The 17,312-nt window shown below is 41.7% G+C and overlaps 1 protein-coding gene across 1 annotated transcript in view; it reads left to right on the top strand.

Moving 5' to 3' along the window:
- The window catches only part of LOC146425660 (guanine nucleotide-binding protein G(q) subunit alpha), a 213,589-nt gene that overhangs the window by 164,042 nt on the left and 32,235 nt on the right, over nt 1-17,312 (top strand). Inside the window, exons 5-6 of the mRNA XM_085041668.1 lie at nt 5,612-5,740; nt 6,712-6,841. Of these exons, the coding sequence (XP_084897794.1) occupies nt 5,612-5,740; nt 6,712-6,841 (259 nt within the window). The remainder of the gene's footprint in view (nt 1-5,611; nt 5,741-6,711; nt 6,842-17,312) is intronic.

Genomic DNA, 17,312 nt, shown 5'->3' with positions numbered 1-17,312 from the left:
TATCTATGGGTATTTCTTTTTCAGGGATATTTGCTAGGCTTAAAGCCATAATTAATTTTTCCTCAGGGACCTGTAGTCTCATTCCTTGTTCTGTGAATTCTATTTTTGCTTCTAACCAGGTTAGTAGATCTCTGCCTAATAGGGGTTTTGGTGAATTTGGAAGATATAAAAATTGGTGTATTCCCATTTTCTTGCCTAATGTAAATTTTAAAGGTCTCAAAAAGTAGGCATTTTCAGTTTTCCCCATGGCCCTGATAACTTGGATGTAATTACTGCTTATAGGACTCAAAGTTTGATTCAGGACTGAGAATGTGGCTCCAGTATCCACCAAAAACTCCACCTCCCGTTCCCCTAGCTTAATTTTAACCAGCAAGTCTGCTAGGGAGGGACCTGCCGGTCCCCGTCATTCTGTATGCAGCTGTGCTACAGTCACTGGTTCTGGAGGTGCTGATGATTGCGTCTGCATAATCGCAGCACGATTAGAACAATTTCGCTTCCAGGGCCCAAACCCCCCACAGCACAGGCACTGGTCACGGCCTGGGCGTTGCCGTCTTTGCCCCCTAGGTGGGGGCCTTCTCCCGCCCCTGGGGGTGTTTGGCTCCTCAGCCTGTGCCACTGCTACCATGACGGCCTGTTTTCTGTTCTTATATACTTCCCATGCATCTGCTAAGAGTTTTTCTAAGTCTCGGCTATCTGGCCCCTTAATCTTTTGCCACTTTCTGCGTATATCTGGTGCTGACTGACCCATCAACAAAGATATTAACTGTTGTTGCCCGGCTTCAGAGGCTGGGTCCAGTGTAGCGTGTTTTCTCATATTATTTCTCAGTCTTTCTATAAACAAGCCTGGGGACTCAGGGGTTTCCTGGTGAATATTGAATAATAAGGACCAATTAATGGTTTTAGGAATGGCATTTAGCAGTCCCCAATGTACTAATTTCCTGTAGCTAACCAAAAATGGATACATTTGTGTATTGTTCGCATCCCACTGTGGATTTGAAATAGGAAAGATGTTATCTACATTCCCATGTAATATTCCAGTAGCTGTCTGTCCCTGCACACGTGTTCTTGCTGCAGATACTACTGCTGCCTTTTCTGTTTCAGTTAATTCTGATAGCATTAAATCTATGTCCTCCCAATCAATATCTTGATTTCTAACAATTAATTCAAACCTCTTTGCTACCTTTTCTGGGTCTTCTCTATACAGCCTGGCTGCTTCCCTCCAGGTATCTAAATCCAAAGCTGTAAATGGTGTTTTAACTTTTGTTATTCCCGCATCTGGCCCTACCACTTGTCTGAGTGGTGCTATTAGTTTTTCTTTTACAAGGGCCTTGCTTCTAGTTCTGGATGATATTCCTGAGCTAGCTTCACTTGTCCCTTCATCCTCATTATCCTCCAGGGATGCTGAGGACCTGCGGGATGTTGCCCCTGATCTTAGGGTGTCACCATTGCAGTTCATCAACTCCTGAGTTTCTAAGGGATCTTGGTCTCTCTCAGCTTTGAGCTTTAAACACCGCTGTCCGATGCTGCAAGATGAACAGCACCTTATCATGCAGCTTTTCCCTTTTGCCTCTTTTTCCAATACAAGGACCATCGAGTCCTGAGGTGCTAAATTAATACCACATTGTTTCTGCCATTCTGGTTTATGTCTTAAAGTGAAAAAGCAATCACCATAAGAGGTCTCATCCCATTTGTTTGCCCTCCTTAAAAATAACATTAGTTTTATTAGGGTGTTATAGTTTAAAGTCCCATTTTCTGGCCACTTTTCACCATCATCTAATTTGTACAGTGGCCACCACTGGTTACAATATTTAATTAGGGTGCTCTTTTTCATAGTCCCTCCAGAGAACCCTCCTAGTTGTTTCCAATGTGCTAACACACATCCCAACGGACTTTTTTGGGGTATTTCCTTGCTTTCTGATGATCCCATTGCCTCCTTTTGTCTATTCTCCCTCTCTTCTTCCTTCCACACACACTTTCCTGCATGTCTCCTCTGACTTTTCCTCTCAAAACCCCTCAGATCCGGGGAACCAGCCACAAAGTCATGCTACTCTCTGCCACTTCTCCCCTTATTCTATTCCTTCAATTACAAGCACACAAAAGTCCAGTTTCCACACTAAACACAGGATTTCAAAAGGAAATCACATGGAGCTACATTAGAAAGATGTAGGGGGTCTGGGTGTTCTCAATTCAGTCTTTCCCCTCCAATAATACAATCTGCCCCCCTCCAGATACTCCAAACCAACGGTTTATATATGATTTATACTCATTCACTCTTTGCCACTCGCTTCGCTTTTCTCTGGCCGTTTCTGTCACCAGAGAACGGAAACGCAGATGGAGCTCCACTCTCACTTCGTGTCGGAGACACGTCTCATTCATTCACACTCACACAGTAACAAAATAATGACACAGTAACACAGTAACAAAATAACGACAGACAGAACAAAAATCACAGTATGGTGTAATACAGTGAGGTCCAACCCCCTTAAAGGTACCTTTCACTATAGCGGGGTCCAACCCCAGGGATGCAACCCTTTAAAAGTACCTTTTCCTGACAGCGGGGTCCAACCCCTTGCCCGGGACTAATTTTGGGAGACCCAGTCTCAACCCACCCTCGGGGACTAGCACCCCGGACCTGCAGGCATTTATTTTAAAAGTAGCAAATACCTTAATTTGGTGCAGATGGTCCTTAGTCTACTCCCACCATGAGCCAAAGGACAGCTGAGCTCCCCCTGAAAATTCAGGGTTGCGACTGGGAGGTCTGCTTACCTTTGGATCCGGCAGCCGAGCAGAGTCAGGGTCCCATCTGGGGTGCCAATTTGATTCGCCCCAATCAAGCCCGGAGACACTTCAGAGACCAAGTCAGAGAAGTGGGTATTTGATTTATTCGATGCACCGGGTGTGTGGGAATTGTTTCCACCAAACACACACACCTCAGTACCCCCAAAGACACAGTGTTATAGGTAAAATTCATGAATATTCATTACATTCTTCAGGATAGGAGTGGTTATACAAATCATTTCTCGGAAGTCATTAATATCATTAGCATGTGCACCATGCAGTCTCTGTATGTCCTGGTGGTCTTTGGAGACCCCCAAAGCCCCCTCCAAGGTGAAGGTCTTTCATGGGATGATTCAGCGGTTTCTGTGCTGGTTTCAAATGCATGCTTAGCTGATAAGCCATCAGGCCAGACAATTTGAATTTGAATTAAGAGTTCAGCCTTCAGCCCTGGAAGCCACAGACAGGTGCCTGTGCTGGTGGAAGGGGGACAAAAGCTCAGAGAATCTTTCTCATGGTCATATGTTAATCAACTTAATATTGTTCCATTGTTTTCCCCCAAGCATGTCTTTAAGCTCCCCTCCTCCCGCAGTATTTCTGATTTATTTCACAGGTGCGAATCTGCATGATTTAGCTGAAACAATCCCTGATATTTTCTAACCAATCTTCGTGTTCGTGTCACCCTGAGCTTGTACATGCAGTTCTTACCAACCCCCCTTCCCAAAGCCTATTTTTAACTAACATTTTAACCCTATGTTAACATGTGGATTGAAACCAATTCAAGCCTGTTGCACTCCTCAAAATTCTTTTGCTAGTTGTTCAGTTCTTATACTCTATATTGAGCTTAGCCATATTTATGGTCCTGACATGCTGGTCTGGCTAACTCAGAGAGATATTCACACTCTCTTAATGAACTCGGAGAGAAACATTTACATTACCAGTTGATCCACTCAACTCATTGATCCAACCCTTTTGATATGAAGAAGGCTTGAATATAATTCACTGCAATAATAAAGACTTATAAAATATGATAAACCAAAACTATGATAAACCCTTTATCAAAGGGTTATCAAAGGTGGGGCCTCAACTTGAGTGCTGTGTGCAGTTCTGAGGCCCACAATTTAAAAAGGATGTAAAGGTCTTTGAATGTGTCCAGAAAAGGACCACCAAGCTGCTGAAAGGGCTGGAAGGCATGTCCTGTGAGGAGCGGCTGAGGACTCTGGGTTTGTCTCGTTTGGAGAAAAGGAGGCTGAGGGGTGGCCTCATGGCTCTCTGCGTCTTCCTTAGGAGGAGACATAGAAAGGGAGGTGCTGAGCTCTTCTCCCTGAAATCCACTGTCAAGATGTGTGGGAATGGTTCCAAGCTGCATCGGGGGAGGTTCAGATAAGGAAACATTTCTTTACTGAGAGGGTGGTCAAACACTGGAAGAGGCATCCTAGAGAGGTGGCTGATGCCCCAAGCCTGTCAGTGTTTAAGAGGAATTTTGACAATGCCCTTAATAATATGCTTTCAGTTTTGGCCAGCTATGAAGTGGTCAGGCAGTTGGACTACATGATCATTGTAGGTCTCTTCCAACTGGAACAATTCCATTCTATTCTAAAAAAAAAAATGATTCTAAATGTTCTGTATTACTGTAACAGCTATGATAATATTTGAAAATTGTGTGTGCTGGTAGTGTGCATTTAAGTAATAATAGTATTCCAGTCATCTTTTCCTTTTTATGTAAATATTCACTTTTGTTCATTTACACTTTCCATATTCCCACTGTATTAGTTTGAAAACAAACCAGTGGGAGATCGCAAGTCAGGATTATCATTTGATAGGAAAATTAAAAATAAATGCAATAATACAAGAAAAAAAACCCACTGACAAAGTCAGATACAACCTGACACCCTGTTAGTCAGGGTGGTGGTGGCAGTCCAAGTGAAGTAGTTAGGTTGAAGCGGTGATCCTGTGGAAGGTCTGGTCTCCACCTAAAGGTGCAGTGGTAGCTCTTGTCCTCTGGGAATCTAATGGAAAATGTGTATGCAGTTCTAGAAAAACAAAAGTATACTCTTACACAGTTAATACAAAAGTAATTTTAATGGTATTGAACATGTCTGTTGATTTGTTCCACTGGTATTTTGGAAGACTGTACATGACTAAAGAGAAACAATTAATTTCTGCTATATCCCAAAATATTCAGATGTGGTACAAAGCAGTGGGTGCAGTAGAGCAGAAATACCCTGATGACAATCCTTATGACACACACACTTACCCAATGATGATTTTTTAAAAAATTAATTATATTATTTTGGATCAGAGGGAACATGAGCTTTAAAGAGAAATATAAGGAGAATGTATTGATTTTAGAGTCTTTTGAATGAAATTTTGTATTGCTGATGCAGGCAAAGCTTTCAGACTGATTGTCAGAATCATATTTAATTCCCTCTAAGTTGATAAAAGAATGGAAAGTTATATCTACTGCCAGCAACTAAGTATGATGCAGCAGCTCATTCACTCCCCTGCTGTCCCACTCTCTCAGTGGGATGGGGAGGAGAATTGGGGGGGGGGAAGTAAAACCCATGGATTCAGATATGAACAGTTAAATAATTTAAACAAAGTAAAATATAATAATAATGATAATAACAATAAATATAATTGTAATAAAAAGGAGAGGGAGAATGGAGCACTCCTTTTCATTTCCTTCCCTCTTTTATGTCATTATTGCTTTTTTTTCTGTTGTACTTCTTCCTATCCCAAATCCCATTTCTTTTCCTAAGACTTCCTTTCTCTTTTCCTCAGTGGGATTATGGTCTCACTGTCTTGCATTCCTGTTGTTTCTTCCCATTTATAGTTACCTTAACGACTTGGACCGCATAGCAGATTTGGCCTATCTGCCAACTCAGCAAGATGTGCTTAGAGTTCGAGTCCCAACAACAGGGATCATTGAATATCCATTTGACTTACAAAGCGTCATTTTCAGGTAGAAAAAAGTTTAACACCAGTTTGATGTTTCTTTTTTCCTTTTACATTAGTAATACCATGTATAGGATATTGGTTAAAAGTACAAATTATTCAATGTTTTTAAAATTTGAGCTTGGTGTTAATTTTATTTTCATGTTTCTGTCCATATATGATTAGCAGCTGTTGTTAAAGGTGTCGAGGATGAGAGACAAACATATTTGTCTTTTTCTGAAGGTAGTTATTATTGATAGAATAACTGGAAGTAATTTTTCAATAAAATTAGTATAAATGTTTTATTATGAATAATAAATTATGAAATGGAAAGGTACCACTTCTGTGCTTGATTTTTATAGAGAAGTGATATTTTGCAAATTTAATTCCATTCCTACAAATAATTTTCCCCACAGCTCATTCTGAGGGCAAATACAATTGCTAAAGAATAACTATGCAGTTACAAGTTAGACACCCAAGTGTCTAGTTACATTGAGATCCACAATAAATTGGGAGTACACTCTGCCAGCAAATTTAAGTTTTTATTTTGGCTATTAACAACTTCAGTAAATACAGATTATATTCTATTTATACTCTTAAAATTAGGCAGCCTTGACAAGTTTGAAATTTTGACTGTTAGTTTCTTGGGAGAAAGGCAGGCCACCAACTTAATTCTGTGGACACGTGTTTCTGCTGAATATACAGAGCATACATTCTAGAATCGTGACTCAGAATCATAAGCGTTTTGAATACCAGAAATTTGAGGGCTTTGAGACCCATAATAAGTCAAATTCGGAAAGCACATCAAACTAAAAAGAAAATATTATAACCTTTATATTTACAACATATTCCATTAGTCTTCAATATGAATGGTAACAGTTTTAAGAAAAACCAAATTGTGTTTTCAACTAAATTCTTGAATTCAGTGTTTCATATGTGTTTGTATGTTTATCTGCAAACGTATTTGTGGAGTTGATGTGATCATTGTTAATTTTGCAGAATGGTGGATGTAGGAGGCCAACGATCGGAAAGAAGAAAATGGATACATTGCTTTGAAAATGTCACATCTATCATGTTCCTAGTAGCTCTTAGTGAATATGATCAAGTGCTTGTGGAGTCTGACAATGAGGTAAGCAAGCATTAGCATAAACCACCAGTTTTTAAGAAAAAATACTTTCCCTAAAATTAATTTTAAATATTATTTGCAAATTGATTCAAACATAAGTTTGTAGAGAGCTTTGGTGTGTGTTTTTACATGTTTTTTTGGATATTAAAAGTTTGGACCAGTAAAGTGTAATGACTGATTGAATACTTCATGCTAAACAGCGAAATGGAAAGTTGCTAGTCCTTTTAAGACATTTTCAAAGCAGGCTGACTTGTCCAGCCTTGGTTGTTTTCCAAATGTCTACCAGCAATTGTATACAACTGCATGGAATAAAATGAGAAGTTCTACTGGGATTAAGAGGCCAATCCTCAAATAATATGACACAAACTGATCTCTTCCATGGAAGGTCAGTGGAACCTATTTTGTGTTAAAAGTGGAATAGCTGACTGTAGAGAAATGTTCTTATTGTAGCTATTTGCATGGTTAATGTTGAGTAGCAGAGACATAAAAATACAGTGGGAATTAAAATTCATAGGTTCTTTGCTAGAACAGACCCTAAAGTAGTAAACTTCATTCCATTGACATAAAGTATAGGATTTATATTGGCTTATATTTCCTACTTGTGTTGCTATTTCAAAGAATAACAGAAGTAAAAAACTCGTGAGTGGTGATGCATGAACTAAGTAGGAAAAGTGCAGGAGTACCCAGTGTTTTGTATACAGTTTTACAAAGTAGGGGGGAAATTTAATATTTGGACTTTTTTCTTTCATAAAGACTATTCCCATTATTCATCAAACTTACATGAGTTACCAGCACTACTCTATGCAAGTTTTTTGCATTCATTTACAAAAGTTAGGTGAAAAAAAGAAAACATTTTTGTCGCTGTTGAGCCGCTAGCAGAGTAAGAAGACTTAGGTTCAAAGTGGCATCAAGAAGAAGGTTTTATTATTTAATTCCATCTTATATAGACTTTTCAAAGGTCACCCAGATTGGTCAGTTCGAAGCTTCCCCCTAGGCCTGATTGGCCAAGCCTGAACTGTCCACATCCTGAGAAACTGTTTTTAATAACATCCAAACTTTATCTTTGTTTATAAAACACAAGAAGAAAAGAGAGAAAAATTCTCACGAGAAAGATCTGTGCTAGCCACACATTTTAATGTTTTTCATCACTGTGTATATATGTTGATTTCATTATTAAAGAGAAGGGTTGACATAATAAGGTAAAACAGATGTCCCTAGGCAGTCATGATTGTATTCTCAACTTTCTTCAATATCAATTTTTTTCAAGAAAGACTAGGAGTTCTGAATGCTTTTAAATTTATACTTTTCTATAAAAGAAAGAAATCTCGTTACAGTCCTTATATCATCAGACATCTCCCGAAAAAGTACAGCTGTTACAAAGAAGAAATTTTCAGTTGCTTATATAGTGAATACATCTTGTCATGTATTTTTGTATTCTTTTAACTTGGCAGATATCAGAATGTTTTTATTTTGTTTTGAAAGACATATATTTGATGTTGTGGTCCAAACAGTAATGGAGTCTAACAACACATTATAAAACAAGGCTTTATTGAGGATGTAAGAAAGATGAACAATTCCCCCATATAGCAACTCACCCAATCACCAGTAGTGAGCACAGGATCATAAGCAATGCCATGGCTCTGGTGGACTGCCAGGGACATTTGGTGTCTGGGTCATCTGGCAGAAACAGCCAATCATGGAAATGTCTTTTAAATGTGGAAAAGAGTTGTGACAATGTAGGTCGGGGGCAGAGTGTTGGCAGTGTGTCTGAGATATCAATATTGGTTAAGAGACAGGGTGTCAGAAGGCAAGATGTCGCTTCCACTCTGTGATTCTCTCAAATCATCGCTTGACATGGAGTTATAGGCAAAGGTGTTATTTTGATGGGTTGTTAGTTATATGATAAGCTAGGTGAAGTTGGTGTTCCAACACCTGCAGGGTATAAGTTATACAGTCAGAGGTTAAAAGCTTGTGTATCATGAGACAGGTACTGTAGAATCACCTCTATCAAGTATCAATTGTGCAGGTATCTGGGAGGTGATTACTACTGCATTTTCCCAATTGCTATAAGAGAGGCTGTGAAAGAGATTACAACCATCTGTATCTGTTTATATCTAGTGGCCCAACTCCAGTCAGGGAGTGGCTTGACATGACTGGGAAAATGTTTTACAACACAGTCTACAACCCCATCCACTGATATGAAACAAAACATAAATAATGACAATTAAGTAGATAATTACAAAACGTACAGCCAAAATATTTTGACAGATGCCCTGAGATCTGGGAACCAAGAGGTAAGCCATGACCACAATTTGCCAATTCCCCAATCAATATCTTCAGTTGCTACCTGGTGCAAGGGCTTTAGTTGTTCCTGGATTTTCTTAAGGACAGTCTCAATGCATAGATCTTGGTTGACACAGACACAGCAGGTAGTATTTACTAATGTGCAAATGCCACCTTGTGTAGCCATCAAGTACTCTGAAGCTAGTGTTTTTAAAGAGTAGTCTGTGGTAATTGAGCAACTTCTTGCTGCAGTGCTTGGATGGGATCAATTGTTACATTTTCTATATTTTCCAGAGTAGCAGAGAGATTGATGATCGCTTTCTCCAGCTTGGAGACCCCTAGACAAGGAAGGAGGGTCCAGGGAAACTGGTGAAATATGCAACCTCATTCTACTAAAGGGTTAAAACCACACCAATGTTGCAGGGCATCAGGATAATTATGGACATGGGTCATGAAGAGGTTTACTTCAACATGCATCGCAGGCACTATTAGTCTGGGTGCGTAGACCTCCTCTCTCTCCATGGGAGGATTTTCATGGCACAGCTGCTGCACAGCCAGTATAGGCCAGGGGCACCTATTGTGATAAGGTCACAGCAGCCAGTAGTGTCTTTTAGGCAATTGTTGATATTGGCATGGTAGGTTTGCATGGCATAGGATGGACCCTGCTGTATGATTTGTCATTGATCATGGGACAGCTCACAGCCCATAAAGTTTTGGAGGACATAGAGTTCTAATCCATGATTTACCAAAGTGGCAGTCAGTAGTCAGTGTTTGAGAGACTAGCCTGAATAGAGTAATATCTAACAAAAATTTTAGGTGCACAGCCCCACAATTCCACCAATACCAGCATTCCTACCACAGGAAAATCTTGGTTCACAGACACAGGATCCTATGTACAAATCCAAGAATCAGTTCCCTTCCTGACATTCACCAGCGCATGAGAGAATTAGCAAGTTAGGATACCAACCAGCAAGGTTGTGGTGGACCTCTTGGGGAAGAGTGGCTGGAAAGCTGCTCAGCAGAAAAGAACCTGGGGGTGTTGGTCAACAGTTGGCTGAATATGAGCCAGAAGTGTATCCAGGTGGCCAAGAAGGCCAATGGCATCCTGGCTTGTGTCAGTGTTGTGGTTTAACCCCAGCCAGCAACCAAGCCCCATGTATCCACTTGCTCACTCCCCCACCAGTGGGATCTGGGAGAGAATCAGAAGGGTAGAAGACAGAAAACTTGTGGGTTGAGATAAAGACAGTTTAATAGGAAAAGCAAAAACCATGCACACAAGCAAAGCAAAACAAGGAATTAATTCACTGCTTCCCATGGGCAGGCAGGTTTTCAGCCATCTCCAGGAGAGCAGGGCCCCATCACACATAATGGTTACTTGGGAAGACAAATGCCATCACTCCAAATATCCCCTCTTTTCTCCTTTTTCCTCCCACTTTATATACTGAGCATGATGTCATGTGGTCTGGAATATCCATTTGGTCAGTTTGGGTCACCCGTCCCAGCTGTGTCTCCTCCCAACCTACCATGCACCCCCAGCTTCCTTGCCAGCATGGCAGTACAAAAAGTAGAAAATGCCTTGGCTCTGTGTAAGCCCTGCTCAGCAACAGCAAAAACATCTCTATATTATCAACCCTCTGTTCAGCGCAAATCCAAAACACAACCCCATATATTAGCCACTGGGAAAAAAATGAACTCTACCCCAGCCAAAACCAGCACAATCAGAAATAGTGGGGCCAGCAGGACTAGGGCAGTGATCATCCCCCTGTACTTGGCACTGGTGAGGCCGCATCTTGAGTACTGCATGCAGTTTCAAGTTCCTCACGACAAAAAAGACACTGAAGTGCTGTAGCATGTCCAGAAAAGGGCAACGAAGCTGGTGAAGGGTCTGGAACACAAGTCTTATGAGGAGTGGCTGAGGGAGATGGGGGTGTTTAGTTTGGAGAAAAGGAGGCTCAGGGGAGAACTTGTTGCTCTCTACAGCTACCTGGAAGGAGGTTGTAGCAAGGTGGGTTAACGCGGAGGGGGAGGAGGGGTGGAACCAGGCCTCTGCGTTTACCGAAAGTGTCTCTATGGCTATCGAGAGATCACTCCAGCCAGCACTGCTCTGGTGCTGTACAGAAAGGCCCTTCTCACACCCGTGCCGGTGTAAGGCACATATTCTCACTCACCCACGGAGTTGGATAACTCGTGCGTCACCAGAGACAAAGAACTCAGAGCGCTCAGTCAGCTGGAAGTTCCAGAGGTTTATTCTGAAGGGTTCCAGGGTGAAAGAGGGTGAGAGACCCCAGCCGTCTACATTTAAAGGGATGGCTGGAGGGTCAGGGGAGAGGAGGCGGGGGGAACACCACAACCAATGGGGAGGAGGAAGGGATGGAATCAGGGGTTAGGTTACAGCTGGGGGGATTTACATAATTTGGGGAGGGACCATCGTGTTCTCCAGGGGGGCTAAGATGTCTCTCACCAGTGAAGCCTTGTGGTATTGGAACCACTCAGCTCCCCAGCAGTTCCTGAGGTGGTATTATCCACCCCAACAGTGGGTATCAGTCTCTTGTCCCATGTAACAAGCGATAGAACAAGAGGAAATGGCCTAAAGTTGCACCAGGGGTGGTTTAGATTTGACATTAGGAAAAAATATACATCAAAGGGGTTGTCAAACATTGGAACAGGCTACCAAGGAAAGTGGTTAAGTCAGCATCCCTGGCGGTATTTAAAATACATGTAGGCGTGGTGCTTAGGGACATGGTTTAGTGGTGGACTTGACAGTGCTAGGTTAATGGCTGGACTTGATGATCTTTGAGGTCTTTTCCAATCTAAATGATTTTATGATTTTTGACTGACCTTTGAAAGAGTATCCACAGCATATTCAAAAGAGGAGCTTGCTTGGAATAACCAACAATAGTACAAGGAAAACAACTACAGTAAACGACAATATAACAGGAGGATTTTTCCAGATTGTTGTGGTTGAAATAAAGACAATTTAATAAGTAAAGCAAAAGCTGTGCACACAAGCAAAGCAAAATAAGGAATTCGTCCGCTACTTCACATTGATGGGCAGATGTTTAGCTATTTCCAGAAAAGCAGGGTTCCATCATGTGTTAACAGTTACTTGGGAAGACAAATGTCATAACACTGAACATCCCCATCCCCCTCCCCTCATCCTTCCTACATATTCTTGTCCACCTCAGCCTACTCACTGGCAGGACAGTGTGAGAAGCAGAATAGGCCTTGATGCTGAACAAGCACTGTTCAGAAATAACTAAAACATCCTTATGTTGTCGACACTGTTTTGGTCACAAATTCAAAACATAGCACCACATGAGCTGCTATGAAGAAAATTAACTCTATCCCAGCCAAAACCAGTACACATATCAGTCTGCACATCCAGGGTGATCCAGTAGGGGGGCTGAGTGAATGGCTCCTGGCTCATTATGAATCTTATCACTTCCAGAAATGCAAAATCACTTTTATGACAGCCCAAAGGGGCAGTATGTGGATCCAATGACTGCCAACCTGTCAGCCTCACTTCCATGCCCAGGAAGATCATGGAACAGAACCTCTGAGAAGCTATGCTAAGGCACATGGAGGACAGGGAGGTGATTCAAGACAGCCAGCATGGCTTCACCAAGGGCAAGTCCTGTCTGATCAACTCAGTGGCCTTCTATGATGGAGTGACTACAGCAGTGGACAAGGGAATAGCTACAGATGTCATCTATCTGAAGTTCTGTAAGGCTTTTGACACAGTCCCCCACAACATCCTTCTCTCTAAATTGAAGATACATGGATTTGATTGCTCAACTATTTGGTGGATGAGGAATTGGCTAGATGGTTGTAGTGGTGAACAGCTCAATGTCCAGATATAGACCAGTGACAACTGGTGTCCCTCAGGGGCTGTATTGGGACCAGTGCTATTTAATATCTTCATTAATGACATAGAAAAAGGGATTGATTGCACCCTCAGTAAGTTTGCAGATGCCACAAAGCTGAGTGGTGCAAATTACATGCCTGAGGGATGGGATGCCATCCAGAGGGACCTGGACAAGCTCGAGAAGTGGGCCCATATAAAACTCACAAAGTTCATACAAGGCCAAATGCAAGGGCCTGCACCTGGTTTGAAGCAAATGTAAGGCCCCAAAAACTCACTTGATGAGCCTCTTAAAAGGGCTTACGGTTTTTCATGCACTCTGAGTTAGATGCATGGGAAATAATACCAACAAGATATTCTCAAAAGGTCAAAACAACAACAAAAAAACTTTACTGGCAACTTCAGAAAACCAGAAAACTTTGGCAGAAGTTTAAAGCAGTATTCAATCAATATAAAACATTTCCCAAGACATTAACTTAGTCCATTCAACTTGTCAAATTCCAAGCCCATTGGATTTTAAGTTTCTCAAAACTCCTAGAAGAGGGAATTAGAAGAAGGAGAAAGAGAGAAATACAGAAAAGATATAGAAAAGAACGAGTATAGCTTCTACTCCTGGTTCCAGCAGTGTTCAGCTGATAGAAATTCCAAGAGGAGGTAGGGTCAAGACGTGCTTGCCTCTTGTTCTGGATTAAATACCCTCTGGCTTTCCTGGGCCCTTCCCCCAGATGGGACTTCTGGTCATCTGGCCACTTAGGAGCTGGGTTAGGGGTTCCAGAGGCAGGGTGGGGAGCATTGCCTCTGGTGTGCCAGTGATTGGTGGCCACTGTGGGACTGGGATACAGGCCCCAGGGGGTATGGGGTGTATGGGACAGTGCATTGCTTCACCAAAGGCAAGGCCCAACCTGCCCCTCTCCCTCACACACATGCACCTGAAACGTTTTGAACCAGCAATCCTTCCAGTTTCTCACATCACCTCATGGCTCAAGACGTTGACTGGGACCACAGTAACGATAGCTTTCCTCTTGTGGCAGCAGTGGGATCATAATCTACAAACAGAGGAAAAAGGAAAGAAGAGGAAAGTAGACAGGAAATCATATAACGGACAATTGGTATTTCAATAATCAAAAGTATAAGTCCAGTTAATATAAAAATTTCACTCTATGCAAGTCATTGCTCCTCACCCCATGAGTCTCAAAAATTGCAGGCAAGGTGAGATGTAAACCAGGATCCAGGGGGAGAATTCATGAAAACAGTCTTTTGGCTGCAGTGACCAAAGAGTCCAGCAGATCGGTCAGTGATTTCCTTCATGTTTTTTGATGCCATATTCATCATCAGTGTGGTCTAGCATTTTGCATATTCCTTGCTTATTTAACATATGAAATGTTAGACAATTTAATAAAATCATTTTTGATACCTGCTGGACTTGTAAGCTGAGCTCCAAAATAGCATAGTGAGTTCAATTTAAGATTATTGCTTATTGATATTGCAATGTATTGCACTCCTTGTAAAAAAATACAAACTTTAAGGGTAGGGCAATTTTCAATAGTTAGGCCGCCTTGCCTTTTGGAGTCCATAATCATACAGGACCAGGTATGGTTATAGCTCAAACAAATATACGTGTCCCAGATTACCACCCTTATTCCTCCCACTAACCAGGTTTCAGGGGGATCCCTGTTACGAAGTGGAGAGGGGAGCTTAGACAATCCTGCCTTTGACTCAGATTCCTGGCGGTAGTCAGTAGCTTTATTGAGGCGGCCAGCACCCCAAAACCCACTCTCGCCTGCAAATTCTTAATAATGACAGATCAGGCCTATTACAACATGAATTATTTATTGTATAGACACAAGGAAAAAACACAGATGTGAGACTTTAACAGGCTTACTTACTACACAGGATAAAACAAAAGGACCACTAGTAGATAAAAATACAGTGCACGATAATAAAGGTACCTATATTACAGCTAGTGAAGAAATAGTATAGATTAGGAGTCAATGTCACTTACCAATGAATGATAGTGGTGTTCAGAGAATCTCCTAATTCCTCTCAATCCCAGGGAAGTATGTAGAGGTGAAAGTCTTTGTGGCTAGCACAGGTCTTTCCCATGAGAAATCCTTTTGTGTTTTATAAATAAAGATAAGGTTTGGATGTTATTAAAAACAGTGTCCCAAGACTTGGACAGTGCAGACCTGGCCAATCAGGCCTAGGGGGAGGTTTTTGACTGACCAATCTGGGTGACTTGAAAACTCTATATATATGATGAAATCAAAACAATAAAGGCCTTTTCCTTCTTGCCACTGAGAACTGACTTCCTTACTCTGCTAGCTGCTCAACAGCGACAAGTCTTCACTCAGAGGAGAACTCTACACACTCAAAGAGTGTATAACAGATTTCTGATTTCATGAAAATCAGAGTGGTCTTTGTCTTGGTTTAAAAGACAGGTGTCTGCCAAGGAAGGCAGGAACCTCCCTTAGAATAGAGAATATGATTCCCCTTCCCTCCAAATTATTAAAACTTTGAAATTAGGGGCTTTTAGGCAAAGATATGGGAAAAGGAATAACAGTTCTTTACTAGTATATATAACAAGGCAAACAAGCAACAACAGTAGCAACAACAAACAAAAGCAGAAACCCGGTGGCAGCCTTCTCTGGACTGCCAGGCATGCTCCTCTTTTGTGCAGTTACGGTTATGGCCGGCAGGGGCGCTGTTGGGCTCCCGGCTGGGCATGGCAGGTGTGATGATTCTCTCACAGCTGCAGGGGGCGCTGCAGTGTGAGTTCAGGCGAGCCTCCCTCACGCAGTAATGGCCGTCGGGCTGGATGGTGGGATAAGGTGCAGCAGGAACTTCAGAGCAGCAAGCTGGAATGGCAGGGCTGGCTCACCCAGGGTAACAAGCAAGAGGTGGCAGAAACTCCGCAGCTGTGGCAGGAGCTGCAGTGTGTCCCAGCAGGCAGGGGGTGCAGGGTTACAGCGTAACGGAAACAAGCCCGAGGCAGCAGTAGGAAAGCGGCAGAGCTAGGGAGCGGCAGTTGGGCTCCTCTGTAGTAGCTGCTGAACACAGACAGGGAGACACACTCCAGGAGGGCGAAGAGGGTCAGGGTCCCAGGTTTTCCCTGAGGCACCTGAGTGGATGGTAAAGGTCCTTCCCAGTCAAATTTGGTGTTAATAAGTGATTCGCCCCAAGCAAGCCCAGAGACACTTCAGAGACAAAGTCAGAGAAGTGGGTATTTGCTTTTATTTGGTGCACTGGGTGTGGGGAATTCACTCGTCCAAGCACACACCTTGGCACTTCCAACGACACAGTAATTATTGTAAATAATTAACAACACAAGTAAAATTAATGAATATTCATCACAGTCCCCAGAATAGGAGCGGTTATACAAATCATTTCTTGGTAGTGGTTTCTGTGCTGGCTTCAAACGGATTCTTGTCCCTCTTATCTTGATAAGATTAAGGGAATCTTGTTTTTCTAGGTTTTAGAATTCACATATTCTGTCTCCCAATAGTTAACTTGAGTTACATATTGACCACTCCTCAATCCTCCCAGTTTTCTTTCTTTGTAATTTGTAATTCTTTACAAATCTTATATGTCATGAAAGTAAGTACTTTTCTCTATCTTATTTCTAAGTTTGTACTTTTGCCATTGAGCATAAGTGTTGCTATTTCAAGTACCTAATATCATACAACAATAACTACTGATACAGACAGTAAATAACAATGTAATAATACAAATAACTATTACAAGCAATTGTTTAAGCCAGGATCAACATAATTGCAACAGCTTCTATTTATAACTGTACATCCTCCTCCTTCTTTGGCATACAGCAACTCTATTGCAAGTCTATTTTGTATAGCTAATTGTGCGATTCTCTTAATCTCAATTTGCTGTGTTCTTATGGCATCTGCATTGGCATTCATTATGGTCTCGATAGTGGCAGAAAGATTCACTATTGATTTCTCTAGTTCACTTACTCCGAGCCAGGGTATAAACCACCTGGCGAAGCTGTGAAATCCAGTGGGCCTATCTATTAAAAGTTTGCAGTAAGCCTTGTAGTTGAGGAACAACACTAATGTGGGGAAATATTGGTCCTATTGCACAGCAACCTTGCCATCTCAAGGGTAAAACTTTATAGGCACTGTGTTTACATATCAAATATCATCCCCGCCCTGGGTGCACTGAACAACCTTTGGGCTTTGGTCCTCACATAGTTTGATTCTTATTCTACATATTAGCCTCCTCATAGGTCTAGAATTTTGAGCAGTTAATTTCAAAGGGACATAGTTCTTTATTTCCTAATATTTTGAAGAAAAAGAAGAAAGACAGAATATATAG

Source organism: Lichenostomus cassidix, chromosome W, assembly GCF_008360975.1.
Source record: "Lichenostomus cassidix isolate B80296 chromosome W, HeHo_3.0, whole genome shotgun sequence".
NCBI classification, from domain to species: domain Eukaryota; kingdom Metazoa; phylum Chordata; class Aves; order Passeriformes; family Meliphagidae; genus Lichenostomus; species Lichenostomus cassidix.
This window is presented reverse-complemented; position numbering and strand designations above follow the sequence as displayed.